Source organism: Cydia pomonella, chromosome 13, assembly GCF_033807575.1.
Source record: "Cydia pomonella isolate Wapato2018A chromosome 13, ilCydPomo1, whole genome shotgun sequence".
Taxonomy (NCBI): domain Eukaryota; kingdom Metazoa; phylum Arthropoda; class Insecta; order Lepidoptera; family Tortricidae; genus Cydia; species Cydia pomonella.
Window position 1 is genome coordinate 20,663,104 of NC_084715.1, and position 12,503 is coordinate 20,675,606.

A 12,503-nucleotide genomic window follows, 5' to 3' on the forward strand; every position below is an offset into this window, starting at 1 on the left:
AGGAGAAAGCCTGTGCTAAACCCCACACAAATCTTAACTCCCTCAAGCGGGCCATAGTTAAGACAGTGACGGAATTAGACATGACAATCGTGCGTGCCGCTATTGATGACTGGCCTCGTCGTTTGAGGGCCTGTGTTAAAGCCAGAGGAGGCGATTTTGAATGATATTGTCATATGTAATTCCTGATTTTGTGTATGTACTTCATTTTAATATATACTTTATTAAACTTTCGTTGGTATATTTTATGTAGATAAAGATTATTGCAGTAACAGAATTTAATAGAACCACCAAACCGCCAACCAACTAAGTAGAAAACAATGCAATACATAAACACATAAATTGGATATGATGTGATCCGTTGAATGAAATTGACAATAAATAAAATAAATAAATAATTTTCTATCTCTAGGCATTGTGTGTAACTTCTAGTTGTGTCAAAATATCGGGAAATCAATAATATAAACAAACATGGTAAATATCTCATTTCTTTTTATAATGGTTATAAATAGAAGGCCATGCAATTTTGTAACTCACTGTAATTTAATTAAATGTATCGTAAAAAAATGTTTTAATTCTACTGTAAAATAGTACCTGCTTTTTTAAAGGCTGGGCAGTAAGGGATTGCTTTAATTTTAGAACAAAACAGCGTTTTTTTTTTGAAAAAAATACCGGAAAATCTGACTTACAAATTTGGACTTTCTTAGGTTCATTCTACTTAGAATCTTCTCCACCCTAGCATTAAAAAAAGATATCCTAAAATATCCATACCATTACGTCACATTTTAGTGTGAAAAAAATTTCAATGTAAAACTAAAATTTCAATACAAATTTTCGGGTTTTTTTAGCACGAGGATTGATTATGCTAGTTATTCTGAGTTGGAAGAACCCAAAAATATCATGATGTGTGAGAATCAGATTTTTAATATTTTTATGGAAAACGCTCATATTTCTCATAAAATAATTTATTAATAATAGGTACTTGATAATACTGATAACAAAAAAAAATAATGAGTCTCGAACCCACATCCTCTTGCATGTATTTCCACGTACATACCGCAACGCTATTGAAGCCTACTCACGCTGTGCCAAATTGTCTACTACAAGGATCCCAGTACGACTGTTTGACTGTGTGAGTGATACTTAGAAATAGAGTCAAGAAACATTCTGTCGACATTAAGGGGTAGTTTTTGTACAATGAAGTGTTCAATGTTTGTTGTAATAGTTCAATATTTATTTAAAGAGTGCGCTAAACATAATTTACAGAATAGAAATACCAAGACTACTCCACAAAAAAATTTAAACTCAAAATTTGCAATTGTGGCGCCATCTAGTGAGGTTTAAGCTTTGGGTAACCTAATCGAACCACCTTAAGCGAAAATGTGGTACCTTTTAATTGGGAACGCTACAAATATATCTTATACAGTCATTGCTTGCTTGACATTAATATTCATAATATATTTACAGGAGAAAACTGGAAAATGACAAGGAGTCAAAAGACGACAAGACTAAAAATAAAAACACAAACGCCAAGAGAAGAAAGATGGAGAAGACAGAGAACGGAGAACCGAAGAATAAAAAACAAATGAAAATGGCAAAGAAAAACAAAAATAAGATGAACAATATTAAAAAGAATAAAAAGAAAACTATAGCTCATAAAAAAGCGAAATAAATACATTATGCATAAGGTTAAGTAAAATAAACAATTCAAAACTACCTCAGTATTTTATTTAAAAATCAAACACAAGTTACAAAATCAACCCTTTTATTGGTCATATTTTATACATAAAACTAAACCCATACAAAATATACAGTCTTCATTGCATTATATACTTACATAATAACTATAGCCTTTTTTATTGATAAACATCTAAAAATAATGATAAATTCAGTGTATATTTTTCAATATGGCACCTATTTCCAATAACATTTCAAAACAGTTATAGTTGAAACAGACTGACTGCATTTCAACTGCAGAAAAAATGTAAGGAAAATTGAGAACTGCAATCCGTCTGTTTCAGCCCTTAAGCTAGGTTAAGCTATGTCTTAGGTGAAAGTTATGTTAGCCTCATATAATCTTCTGTATAATTGGTCCAAAAATAGCAAATATTATTATGTTGCATCATATTGAGTACAAAAATGGACATTAAAATAACAACCTACATCAGAAATGGATTAAATATTTGACCTAAATCAGGGGTCGGTAATCTGCGAGCCGCAAGCGCAATTTTCCTGTATAAAAAAAAATTCTTTGCCGATCCCTGACCTAGATTTAATCATTTGTTTAACCCTTTTCCAGGCCGCACCAATCTACAAGGTTCTCCCAAAAAAATCAAATAAATCCCGCTTTGGTGATTCATTTCAACTTTAAATCAGATAGCTAAGGTTGAAATTCTATTGACGCGTATGTGGTCGATAAATTGTACTATGCCTGAAAAACGGTTAACGCATTCACTGCCAGCAACCCGCCAGACGGGCGCTCAGTCCGTAGTCGCTTTTCGCTACGTACGCATTTTCCCATGTTATCGGCTACGCTCGTAGCGCGTAGCACGCGCTGGCACTGAATGTGTTAAAGACATCTCAGAATGTACTACCATACTAATAATTATGTAACCGCAGCCGGCAAAACGTCCCACTTTGTCACTTGCCATAAGGACGAGATTTGCTTGTAATCTGACAAGGCGTCTTTATGGCAAGCGACAAAGTGGGACGTTTTGCCGGTCGCGGTCACATATATATTTATAGGTAAGTACTAAAAGATACGATAGTCGTAAAGGCACTTTGAACGCTTCATAAACACAAACATCGCTCAAACGCCAAGATCCCGGGCGTAAGGGAGCCAATGTAAACCCTACTTTGAAGTGTGAAGGTTATTTTGACAGCGTCCGCCATGACACCTACACCTACAGTCCTTTAGGTGTTCTTGGCGGTCAAAAGGTTAATTCATGTAATAAAATTGTAACACTTCTGGGCACTGACGGCAACACTCAACTGGCCATTGGTGGTATATCTTTATAATAACGTTTAAGGTGCATTGGGATGAGTGTAAATGCGGCATTATTTTGAAAATAATCTACAGCTCTTTTTTTTGCATTAGAAAAAAAAAAACAATCTTGACATTTTTATTGAAAAACGCTTCTTTAAAATAAGTAACTATTACTTATGAAAGCATAATAAATAATGTAAATGATCTTATATGATTTATAATTGTTACATATTTGCCGTGACTTACTTTTTTTAATAAAAGACATTGTTTGACCTTGTTTCTAATGCAAAAAAAAAACTATAAACTGGAAGCACTTTCACTTTATCATTTGCAGTATTCAAGATGCCTTGGTAAGCATTCAGTAGCATAAGTGCCTGTTTCAAAATGTCCATGTCCTGAATAAGCTACTTGCCACTTATCTGACGAATAAAGTCATCGTTGGCGTTTCAGAATCTTCAAATAAGCCTAATTTGTAGATGAGTGGTTTACGACGTAGGGTAGTTTTATCTGGCCGTTAATTTATTTGTTAATTAGCTATCCAATAATATTTTTTTTTTATACTACGTCGGTGGCAAACAAGCAAAATTTACATGGACATTGTGAAACAGGCCTTAAGTATGGAGTGGTTTAATAGATATTAGTGATTCACAAAATTACTCCGCTTTTGAATTACCCCAATGCACCTTACGAATAATCAGCTAATCATGTAGAGTCGAGGTATCAAATATAGACCCGAACAAAGTGCCAAAAATATGTACACACTACCTTAATGTATAGGTAATAAGGACGTGTATATATTTTTGGCCCTTTGTTCGTGTCGATATTTAATACCTCACAACAACAACACACAAAGATATCGATGATATATAAGACTCATTGGCAAAAAAGTAAGATTACTACACACAAAAGAAATCATTTACCATGGCAATATAACTAAATTAATCAATAACATCGTCTTTTCATATATTCTTACATAAATAGTGAGAAAAACCTTTATATAGTATATGCAGCATTGATATACGATTCGATTTCGTTTGGCTTGTAGGAAAGGTTTTCACTATACCTGTATAGATCTGTATGATAATAGCTACGATTAGAATTCAGCTTTTCATAAAGCTACACTTGATTAAAAATATACGCATTTTCATATATACAACGATATCAACAACACATAATTTACATATTTGACACAAATTTACACATAACTAATACATAATAGATCTTTAATGTGCTATTCTTAGCTGCAAAGCAGTCGCAAGTCCATGGAAAACACAGGAAAAAATAAACAATATTCATCGTTCGTTTTTCAAAACACACACATTAAATTATCCATAAAACCAACGAAATGGTATCAAACAATAAACATAAGTCAATCACAATGCACTTGTCTTTCACGAATGAGATACTGTCCTGTTTTCGAGATACTATACAAATAAATTATGGCGCTTGATGAGAAAATAGCTTCATTGTAGTTTGTCTCGCTCTAACTTCACAAGCTTACGCCATAAGGTCATTCAACCTCCAACACAACTCCTTGTCCGACACGATACTGCGTCCGAAATTACGATCAAAATTAAATTCTATATTTCCTCAAGGTCGTTTTTTGCCTGGCAAATTTAAACCCCTGGGACTCCAGGAGGCAACTAAAACGCATGGACCTGCCACGCGCGAGCCAATCACACCGCAACAATATCCACCAATCAGCGCTTCACTCACACAGCCAATCACAAGGCAGCCGTGGCATCTTATTAGCCGGCCACGGCAAATAGCCTGCCGTCTTGAAGATCCAGTAATCGTAAGACACTTTACTAATTAGAAGTACTAGAATTAAAACTTCTAGAGTGATAATGTAGTAGATATAGTCGGTCCAGTCGCGTGGAGTGTGGCAGACTTGGAATTCTTTTAGGTCTACAACTGGGCCCATGTTGTCTTCGCAGTAAAGCTCTTTGTAGTCGAGGATGGTTTTTGAGACTTCTATTAGCCATGGCTGAAAAATAAAAACGGAGAGATGAGCGTCATATCCACTACGTAATTTTCAATTGGTGTTTAAAAAAAAACTGAATGGACCGATCTAGATTTCAACTCCCAACCGCATTCGAACCCGGAATCATTGGCTTCATAGGCAGGGTCACTACCCGCTAGGCCAGACCGGTCGTTTATAAGATTTCATGTATATATTTTTTTATGAACCTTACCGGGCGGGCTGTTCTGTAGTTTTACACGTTTAATTTTGCTTCAAAGAATAAATACTTTCACTGATATTGACATACACATCTAAGGACGGGCCTTGAGGACAATAAGAATGGGGCCAATGCAGCGGTGTCACGCACACGACTTCAAGCCAATCGTGCAGTCTAACGCCGCAACGCGATTGGTTGATGAGTTAGCACCACTCGCGCGATTGGTCGAAACTAGTTCCGTTAGACTGCACGATTGGCTCGAATTCGAGAGTGACACCACTGAACTAGCACTATCGTAAGGCCCGTCTTTAGATATATATGTCAATGTTCAATGAGGAATGTGTCTACCATGGGACCTTCCGACCCCAAAAAGCCAGTAAAGAATTTACAGTTTTATTAGGCTAAGTTCGGTTGCAATATTCAAGAACAGATCATCAGGGTTCGAATAGCCGATCTTATCGTACACCTATTATTAAAGCTTTTCGATACCGTCTCTGTCATGCACTACTAAAATAGAAAGAGACTCACTTTGATGACTTTCTCAGTGTTGCAGTCGCAGTGGATATAATTACCGCCTATGAGAAACGTGTTGTAGGACCCTGGTAGGTTGTCGAACATGTTCGACAGCATGTACGTGTGGATCTGTAATTAATAAACTACAAATTAGGTCGTTACCTAAAAAGTTACCGACTACCGTCCAAGAATATTTTTTGATACACACTTTAATAGCCGAATGTACTTTTATTTTATTTTTATTTTATTTAATCTTTATTGCACAAAAGAAAACAATCTTATAGTACAAAAGGCGGACTTAATGCCACGAGGCATTCTCTACCAGTCAACCTTAAGGCTAAGCAGAGAGATTGAGAGCGGTGCTACAATTACAATAGCAAAACAAATCAAGCAAAAATACATGAAATAACATATACATACAAACATAATACACACATACATATATAAATAAATATGTATATATATATACATATATATAAATAAAGACGAAACATCTGAAGCTAATAAATAAATACATTAAGAATCTTTCATTCTGCTAGCAAAGAAAGCACGTAATGATTTTTTGAAAGCGAACTTATTTGGCGCATTTTTGATGTAAAAAGGAAGTCCATTCCAAAGACGCGCCACCTGCACGGTGAACGAATTTGACATGAACCCAGTCCGGTGAAGAGGGATGGACAGAGACATATTGCCAGAAGAGCGAAGTTGACGGTCGCGGGTAACGCCATAATATTGAAAGAAGGATTTGAGGTATTCAGGAGAATGTGGGTCGTTAAGCACAGAAAAAAGAGTGGAAAGCAAGCGAATATTGCGTCGTTGACGAATGGGAAGCCAGCCAAGTTGTGCGCGAAAAGAAGAAACGTGATCATATTTGCGGAGGCAAAAAACGAAGCGAATGCAGTTATTAAGCAGGCGGTCCAATTTATCGAGCAACTCTTCGTTTAAGTCCGGATAACACACATCACCATAATCAATAATGGGCAGTATAAGGGTGTTAATTAGTGCAACTTTAGTTTTGATCGGTAAGAAGTGCTTCATTTTGTTGAGAGAATGAAGTGAGCCCATGACCTTACGGCTGATTTCAGTAACCTGTGCTCTCCAACTCAAGGTACTGTCTAAAAGCACACCCAGGTCTTTAACACTTTGACTAAATATTATTGGGGAGCCGTTAAAGTTTACTGGTGCAAGTGCGTCCAAGTCTAGTTTAGTAAGCTGTTTGGAACTACCTATAACAATAGCTTGGCACTTAGACGGATTTACAAAGAGGCCAAACCTCTCGGACCACTGCTGGATATGTAAAAGATCTAGGTTTAGTTTACCAATGCAAGTTGGAACGTCAGTCACGGAGCACTGGTCGTAGAGTTGCAAGTCATCCGCATACAGATGGTAGGAACAGCGAAGGTCAGGTGTGATAAAATTAATAAAAGTAGAAAAAAGAAGTGGAGATAAGATACCTCCTTGAGGCACGCCAGTCGCCAGGTCACACCAGTCAGACAAAGACCTGGCAACTCGGACTGGCTACTTTCTCTCCTTTGTATGTATATTCTATCAAAGAGTTCCTCTGGCTATCTTTTGACTGCATCGTTAGATTATAGTGACCGACTGATCAGTGACGGGTGGAGCTGACTCCATGTTAGCGTATTATGGCATTGTCCTGGGTTATTCGGAAGTAGGTGTAGGATAAAAGCCTGCGTAGCTTTATTTGACGTTCATAAGCGCATTGTAATATGCCTACTTGGAAAATGAACAATCTTTATGCTAGATTTTCAAATTTCAGTTACAACATTTGAAGCACTTATATACCTATTTATAGAAATATGCGAGGTGAAGCTAAAAATAGTGTCATTCACAAATTAGGTACTTACAAAGCAAAACAAACATTCTGCTTGGCAAAGCACATTTTGTTTTGGGGACTTATGTCATTCTAAAATGTATCTTAAATCCAGGCCATACGACTTACATTCTTCAGCTTGTTGTGCGTGATTGAGAACAGCATGAAGTTGTCAGCGAACTTGGTTCCCTCCAGTGGACCAATATTCTCGATATCGTTGTGGTCAGCTATGAGTTGCTTGAGATGCTCGTATGACGGGTCGTCGCCGACCACTTCTAGGCTCGTTATCTGAAAAAATTACAATCAGTGTCATCATACGTAATATGAATCTTTTAAACGAGGACTTTTATTTATATTGAAACCATATTTTTTAAGTGAAGAATTCTAACTGATCCAACACAGACAATCCATTGATCTTTACTATTGGCCAGATTCGAACTTCAGATATGTCAAACATTTGCTAAAGATACGATATGGATTAGATATGTCAGTGTAAAAAGTGACGTGACTACAAACAAAAACGTCACTTTTAACACTGACATATCCGATCCATATCGTAATTTAGGAAATTTTTGACGTATCTTAAAGTTCGTGGAAAAGTTACCAAACTTATACAAGGAAATTTCATGTGGTGCGACGATACGTAACTACATCCCTACAAATAAAGAGTCCATCACGTTTATAAAATAAAGTTCTATAATTTGAGAATTTGGATTTTTTTCATTGATAATAAGAAGAATGTATCTGTTAAAAACTAAATAAAGTAAGTTAAAGGTAGGTATAATAAAAAAAAATGTCGAGAACCATCTAACAGCCGGCCGTAAGTATCTTAAGTCATTCCAATTGAAAGAAATGAACAAACATCAGCTAGCGGATGGCATCACCTTCAGATGCCGCTGCGTGCAGTCCAACGCCAGCATGATGCGTCAGTTCCAATCTGTCCAGGAAGTGCAGTTGTACTCACATTATTATAAGACACGTTCAGCTTCCAAGTGTTGGGCGGCAGATCCGTCGGCATCACCTTCAGATGCCGCTGCGTGCAGTCTACCGTCACCATGTACTCCAGGTGCGTGAGTTCCAGTCTGTCCAGGAAGCAGGTGCAGTTTGCGTCCAAAGGCTTGATGTTCCGGCAGATATTAGTTAGCTGCGGAAAAAATAGTGATTAGGCGAGTCTACACAGAACCAACCGCCTCGCGAGGAAATTGCCGCGTGAAGCAACTCGGTCTGTGTAGCTCGGGCGAGGCAAGTCTTCACCGACCGAGGTGCTTCGAGAATCGCGGAAAAAGTTTTTGTCTAAATTTTCATTTTAGATACAAGCTTTTTGTCGCTGACTAGTTACTCACCGAGACAATCTAACTAACTAGCTCAAACACAATTAGGTTGCGTTGTTTAATCACAGAGTTTCTATGATCACCTCATGATGGGTCCGACATCGGATCAGCTCAATCGTACCATAATATTGCATAGTCATCCAACTTACATAATATACAATATACAGCTCAATAGAATAATGGGAAGCGGCTCTATTTTAGTTTGCACATACCTACATATGTTACGTAGTATATTGTACTCTTAAGTTTAATAAAAGCTTGTAAAATGCGACGCGACGAAAAGTCACATCAGTATTTCCACACATTTTTTTAAGTTTCTGTTTATGATGACGAGAGCAATGAAACTTGACGGTTAGTTTGCAATTGTCCTATTGCTGGATCCAGGCCTCTGGCAGCTAGGAGGTGGATCGACAACTCTTCAGTTATAAAAAGGGAATGCTAAAATTTAAACAAAAGTCCCGAAATTTGGTCAAATTTAAGTACATGTACAGTACATAAAATCAGAGTTTTAAGAGTTGTTCAATGTTCATGGGAACGTAACCATGGTATCCAGTAAAAATAAATAAAAAGCTCCCATTTAGCTCCTACCTCTTTTTGAACTTTAAGATGGTCAATTTGCAGAAACGACTTCTCTTGGAACCACTGCCGGTCGTTGAAGCGAATGTCGCGCACGCAGTAGGTTTTGTTGTAGTTCAGGAACGTCACTAGAGAATTGTTGCTTTCCATGGCCTGTTGAAACTCTTTGCATGGCATGTGGTTGTTCCCTGAAACCAAATAATAACTTGTAAGTGAGGGTTATGTCCAGCCATTTCACAACCAGGGTGCGCGGAAGGAAATTCCTCCGGAGCCGCAAACGTTATTCCACAAATTATTCATTTAGATTCTAGGTGTGTCTCGTCTCGCCGATAACTGTTTCGCTACAGATTTGGCACTTTTTGTAGTGACTACCGAACGATGAAAAGTTTAATTCCTCTGGGAAGTAAAATTGGACGTAACATGGATACGGATAGGGATATCAGTCATTGCTTGGATACTAATGGTTCTTACCATCGAGGCCACTTAATTCAGTTTATTCCCCAACCTTCACCCTTTTCACCCTTAAAAGGGATGATTTACGTCATAAAAACTATCCTAATATGTCCTGACTAAGACTCAAAACTACAAGTCTCTATACCAAATGCTTCCAAATCGCTTCAGCGGATTAAGCATGAAGAGATACCTACCTAACAGATAGAACTAAGAGAAATTAAAAACAAGACAGGTCCTCCAACCTTCTTTTTTCTCGTCAGACATACCTGACATATCTATAAATATCTTCCGATTACTCTGCACCAGGCTGAGCGGGAACTCCGTGAGATTGTTCGCCGACGCATCCAACACGGTGAGGTTGAAGAGGTACGCGAACGGACGCAGTGTGGTCGGGAGTTTGGCCGTCGTGAGGTTGTTGTTGGAGATGTTGAGGCAGGCGATTGAGGAGTGTTTTGGGAACTGACCTGTAAGGTATAAATGTGTTTTATAGTAATATTGTTTTATTTAAGCATAGGACCTATTTCCGGAGCAACCAAATGGCAGACTGCGGTTCGGATCCGGATTTTTTTGCTTATTTAATAAACTCAAGTAAAAACGAACCGCGATCCTAATTTTATTTTAAGGACCGAACCCCTGAAGAAACTAATTAGTGACCTCCTGTGACCACTGACCTATTTGATAGTAAACCGTTGCCAACTACGGTCCTTAATTTCTAGGCTCATAAAACGACATGGAACTATGTTTGACTTAACCCGCCAATATGATGAATAGAGGTATAACAACATCGAATGAAGTACCTTTAGCTAAAGAGAATTGATTGCAATAGAGGTAGTCTAAGAAAAAAATGTGCTCCTTATTTTGACATCGAAAACAGATGGCACTGTGCTGTGACATATGGTTTGCGGTCATTGAACTGTCAAATGTCAACTTTTGACAGTCAGAGTTACCGCAAATGCGTGGAGCTGTCAGCGGAGCGCCATGTCGTTTACCTGCACGAATTCGAAGCATATCGAAATTGTCTTAGATATTACGCCTCTTACTCAATCTTTATCTTTAGCTACTTTGGAGATTGCTAACTTTGTCCTGGAAGTGTGCAACGCACCGTCTAAATCAGGAAGATTGCCGAAGGGCTATTCTACTATAACAGCTATAAAAGTTTTTGGGTCAAGAGCTTTTAAGATCCTTGGTCTAGATCATAAAGTTCTTATTTCTTATATTACAGGACACCAATAGTTTGTTTAACTCACCACCACCGTTCTTGGCTTCATCTTCCATCTCACGGGCTGAGGTATGCGTGGAATAAAATATGATAGGTAGGGTTTGTGTGGAAAGAGAAGAGTCGTAGAATGTATTGAAACCCATACATATATATCATGACTCTTGTCTTTCCGCACAGACTACATAAACATTATGCGCATTGTTTCCTTTTAAATAAAGAAGTGAACTCGGACTCAAATGCTTTCCACACTGCCCTAATAATTCTAGCTAGTATTGCATAGCAGTACCTACTCTTAAGTCCCGGATAGACGTGCGAGTAAGTTCGCGAACTTACGGCTCGACGACCTTTTTCGCTCGTGTGTCAGCCTAAGTACGTGTACTTTAAGTCCCGGATAGACGTGCGAGTAAGTTCGCGAACTTACAGCTCGACGACCTTTTTCGCTCGTGTGTGAGCCTAAGTACGCGTGCTTTACAAGCGAAAAAAGTCGTCGAGCCATAAGTTCGCGAACTTACTCGCCCGTCTATCAGCCACTTTACAAGCAAAAAAAGTCGTCAAGCCATAAGTTCGCAAACTTACTCGCCCGTCTATCACCCACTTTAGTCTTAACTGGCCATTGATGAATTATGTCGTTGCAATAATGTTTACTAAGTGTCAATTACCAGTGTTGATGATTCTAACGGGAGGTCAATTCGAACTAAAATCAAATCGGAATCTAAGTTCGAATTGGCCTCTGTAATGTAAGTGTAAACTTTTCTAACAGTTCTTGGAGGTTTCTATGCTTAATTGAGCAAGAAACCTTTTACCTACCAACAAACATGTTACCTACCCTAGATAAAGCAAGATAATACCTAGGTAGGTCATTACTCTTTGGCATAGAGAAATAAGAAGTAAGAGTGCTCACTCCATATGTCAGTTTTGGTACCAAAATGCTTATTATTTTCGCAGTCGATGTCTAGCATCGAGTAGCGGAACTCTCAGTACTGCTACTCGACAATAGATATCGCAACAAACAAAAAGTATAATGCTCAACGATTTTCCGCTAATATTATAACTAGAGTAACCGGCACTCTATTTTCAACTCCTAAGCTTATTACCATTAGATTTTTCGTTTCCGCGATATCTATTGTCGAGTAGCAGTACTGAGAATTCCGCTCCTCGATGCTAGATGTCGAATGCGAAAATAATAATCATTTTGGTACCAAAACTGATGTATGGAGTGAGCACTCTATTACTTCTTATTTCTCTATGCCTTTGGCCACCAAATTCTTCAACTGACGCGCGTGGCTACATAGACCGCCAACCAGGAACAGATTTCCATGACCAATCGCCTCCCGGGCGAAAACTCGTATAGTGGTTAACTGCTATGTATGATGAACCCTCGTGGACGTCAGCTGCCGCTCCGTTGGTGGGTTGAGGA

General features: G+C 38.1%; 3 protein-coding genes across 3 annotated transcripts in view; 1 reads left to right on the top strand and 2 right to left on the bottom strand.

Annotated features, from left to right (window-relative positions):
• Window positions 1-1,713, top strand: part of LOC133524595 (DEAD box protein 52 homolog) — a 35,334-nt gene extending 33,621 nt beyond the window's left edge. Inside the window, exon 13 of the mRNA XM_061860699.1 lies at window positions 1,465-1,713. Within this exon, the coding sequence (XP_061716683.1) occupies window positions 1,465-1,669 (205 nt within the window). The 3' untranslated portion in view covers window positions 1,670-1,713. The remainder of the gene's footprint in view (window positions 1-1,464) is intronic.
• LOC133524590 (protein real-time) overlaps window positions 1-12,503 on the bottom strand; it is a 289,768-nt gene that overhangs the window by 101,461 nt on the left and 175,804 nt on the right. The window lies entirely within an intron of this gene.
• The window catches only part of LOC133524597 (protein halfway), a 54,724-nt gene continuing 43,966 nt past the window's right edge, over window positions 1,746-12,503 (bottom strand). Inside the window, exons 5-10 of the mRNA XM_061860705.1 lie at window positions 10,134-10,331; window positions 9,427-9,602; window positions 8,472-8,651; window positions 7,637-7,795; window positions 5,692-5,805; window positions 1,746-4,970 (exon numbers count right to left, since the gene is read on the bottom strand). Of these exons, the coding sequence (XP_061716689.1) occupies window positions 4,692-4,970; window positions 5,692-5,805; window positions 7,637-7,795; window positions 8,472-8,651; window positions 9,427-9,602; window positions 10,134-10,331 (1,106 nt within the window). The 3' untranslated portion in view covers window positions 1,746-4,691. The remainder of the gene's footprint in view (window positions 4,971-5,691; window positions 5,806-7,636; window positions 7,796-8,471; window positions 8,652-9,426; window positions 9,603-10,133; window positions 10,332-12,503) is intronic.